Genomic DNA, 2,678 nt, shown 5'->3' with positions numbered 1-2,678 from the left:
CAGAAATTTGTGTGTCTAAGCTGCAAGAATTGTAATTTTGTTGCCACTCAGTTATACCTTAATTATATATGATTTAATTAACATTTTTTTCAAATAGACTTTCAAAGTTAATTTTAAATTCAAATATTTTTTCATTACCACAATATGCAGTTAAAAAAACCTACCCAACATACATATTGATGAATACGCAAGAGTACATATGGTTCGCAATTATTTTCTAATCGAAATGTTATTTATAAATACAAAAAATTTTTTTCATTGAAATTTCGTTTTATAATGTTACTGGAAATATTAAAACTACACGATAGATACATCACCATTACAAAATATTTATAATCATAATGAATATTTGTTAGCTATAAAACTGATTCATGTATTACCTACCTGTTAATGTTGTTATTCACTGACAAAAATAACAAAGTCATCTAATTACCTTGAAAATTTTGTCAAAGTTTAAACAAACTAAAATTTCTGAATTTAAGTATCGAAAGGTGGACTATTTAACTCTACAGCTTTTATTGTGAACATAGAAAACTATGTTAACAGGCACTATTTTGTTCCATTATTATCATTTTGAGTTTTACATATTCAATTTGGATTTCTATTTGACTTTGTGAACAGTTCAATTTTGTTATTTTTTTTACTGTGTATACAAGAGCAAATCAAATCAATTAGACTTTAAAATTTTCATTACAACAACTAATTTTGGATTTTAATAATGAGATTATCTACTGTTTATGTTTAATTTTATGCCTCACTGGAACTAGTGAACATGTAAAATAACTATGATGTAGCATATTAACNGCCATTGAAAGGTAAGGGTACATTTCTCCTTTTTTTATCTAGCCCTATGCAGTTAAACATTAGTTTCTCTGAAAAGCGCTTAAATTTTTAACAAAAACGCAAACTATGCTTCAAATTTTAGTATGCATGAATTTCTTCTTCATTTGAATTTCAAAAAAGTCATTTGTTCGTTCTGTACAATATGTTCTTTTTAAATTAAAAGAATTTAAATTTATGTTCATGAAAGAAAATTACATTTCTTATGTTTTGTTTGAACATTTTTTTAATAATATACATTTAATTCAAATTATCAATAGTGACCGTTTGTTGAAACATGTTGAATAAATATGCAATAAATACAACAAGTACTTACTGTTGTTGAAAATGAAACACAATTAATATTGTTCAAACATTTTAAGTTTATTTTATTTAATCCATTTAATATGAATGTTTTCTACCATTCGTTTGTAAATTGACTTAGTGTTTTATATGTAAGTTTTTTTCAAACAATGCAAGAATTTCTTCTAGCGTATTTTTATCAGTTCATTTAAAAAATGTTAATTTAATATTACTCGGTATTTATAAGTCTTGGTGTTTTCATCTCATAAATAATAGTGCTTAGAAATATGTGGTTTTGCTGTTTTATTTGGTAGTTGTTTAGTTTTTCTAATAAAGTTACTTTTTTTTTCTATTTAATAGCCTTAGAGCAGAGTGGTTATATTCTCAAGGCCGGGGTAGACATTTTAGAGTGGGCGAGCAGAAAGAATTAAGTCAGTATCTTGCAACTGTTTGTCCTTTGACAGGTGAGGCTCTAGAGACCGAAGAAGATCGCAAGCTAAAACTGATTCTTAGCAAAGCACAACATCATCAACAGCAGCTGAGAGATCAGCAAACAAACAGTAGGTTTGCTAATCTAATCATATGATATTTTGTAGGCTTCTGCTGTTATTTATTGACTGTGAAAGTTTGGTTCTGGGTTTGTTGTTTTATTACCTACATTGAATCCTGGGTAACATGGGACATCTTCAGAGTAACATGAGCTGATGACTTCTGTAATTGTTCAAAGTGAAACAATTCAAAAACCAAAACTTTATGGTCACTATGTCCATTAGGTTAATTGACTCATAAAAATCGTTATTACCAATTACTTTATAAAGGAAATAGTATCTTTGGATTTTAGAAGTTTGATTTTCTTTTAGAAAACCCCTAAACAAGCTTAGCTTTTAGCTGTTCCCATGTTGCTGATTTTAGACCCTTATTTCTTCTAATTCCAAATTGGTCTTCCCTAATATTTCTCCACTCTTATTATTATTATTCTCTGTACAATTCTAGTTAAAATATTTGACGCAACGGCAGTTAAATTAATTGCTAAAATTCTCGCATCTTTCCACGTCTCCCCTTTTTGCGTTTCCGTTTCATAATCATCCCAAACTTTTTTCGTGAAGTATATATGGCTTAGTAGATTAAATAAGCCAATTTTGTAACAATTGAAATAACCAATTTATTTGTTTCTAACACAATTAGATTTCAGGAATTATACCTGCATGGGAATAAAATAGGTCATTTACATCAGTGTGATCGCTTCCTTCCAACTAGTTTAGTAACATTAACATTAGCTTCGAATAACATTGCAGATCTTAATGAAATATCTCATCTTTCACATTTAACGAATTTAACATCCATCTCCATTTCCAATAATCCCTGTGTCAATTTTGTGGGTAGCAACATGTATCCTTAAATTGTTTTTGAAAGGGGGTGTATGTTACATATTGGGAGGACTGTTTATTAAAAAAAGATATTTTGCTCAATAAAAAAGTAACAATATTATATCATAGGGTTATTCAAGTTTTATAGACTTCTAAATGTTTCACAGAAGTTAAGAAAGGATTGGGGAT

The 2,678-nt window shown here is 28.2% G+C and overlaps 1 protein-coding gene across 2 annotated transcripts in view; it reads right to left on the bottom strand.

Moving 5' to 3' along the window:
• LOC108743616 (MOB kinase activator-like 2) overlaps positions 1-753 on the bottom strand; it is a 3,053-nt gene extending 2,300 nt beyond the window's left edge. Inside the window, exon 1 of one of the 2 annotated variants that reach the window (XM_025979701.1) lies at positions 385-753. In XM_025979701.1, the coding sequence (XP_025835486.1) occupies positions 385-425 (41 nt within the window). In that variant the 5' untranslated portion in view covers positions 426-753. Of the gene's footprint in view, positions 1-164; positions 191-384 lie in introns of those variants that run through there. The other variant, XM_025979703.1, reaches the window with a different exon arrangement.
• Positions 754-2,678: the final 1,925 nt, after the last annotated feature.

This window comes from Agrilus planipennis, unplaced genomic scaffold, assembly GCF_000699045.2.
Source record: "Agrilus planipennis isolate EAB-ADULT unplaced genomic scaffold, Apla_2.0 scaffold1798, whole genome shotgun sequence".
Lineage (NCBI taxonomy): Eukaryota > Metazoa > Arthropoda > Insecta > Coleoptera > Buprestidae > Agrilus > Agrilus planipennis.
This window is presented reverse-complemented; position numbering and strand designations above follow the sequence as displayed.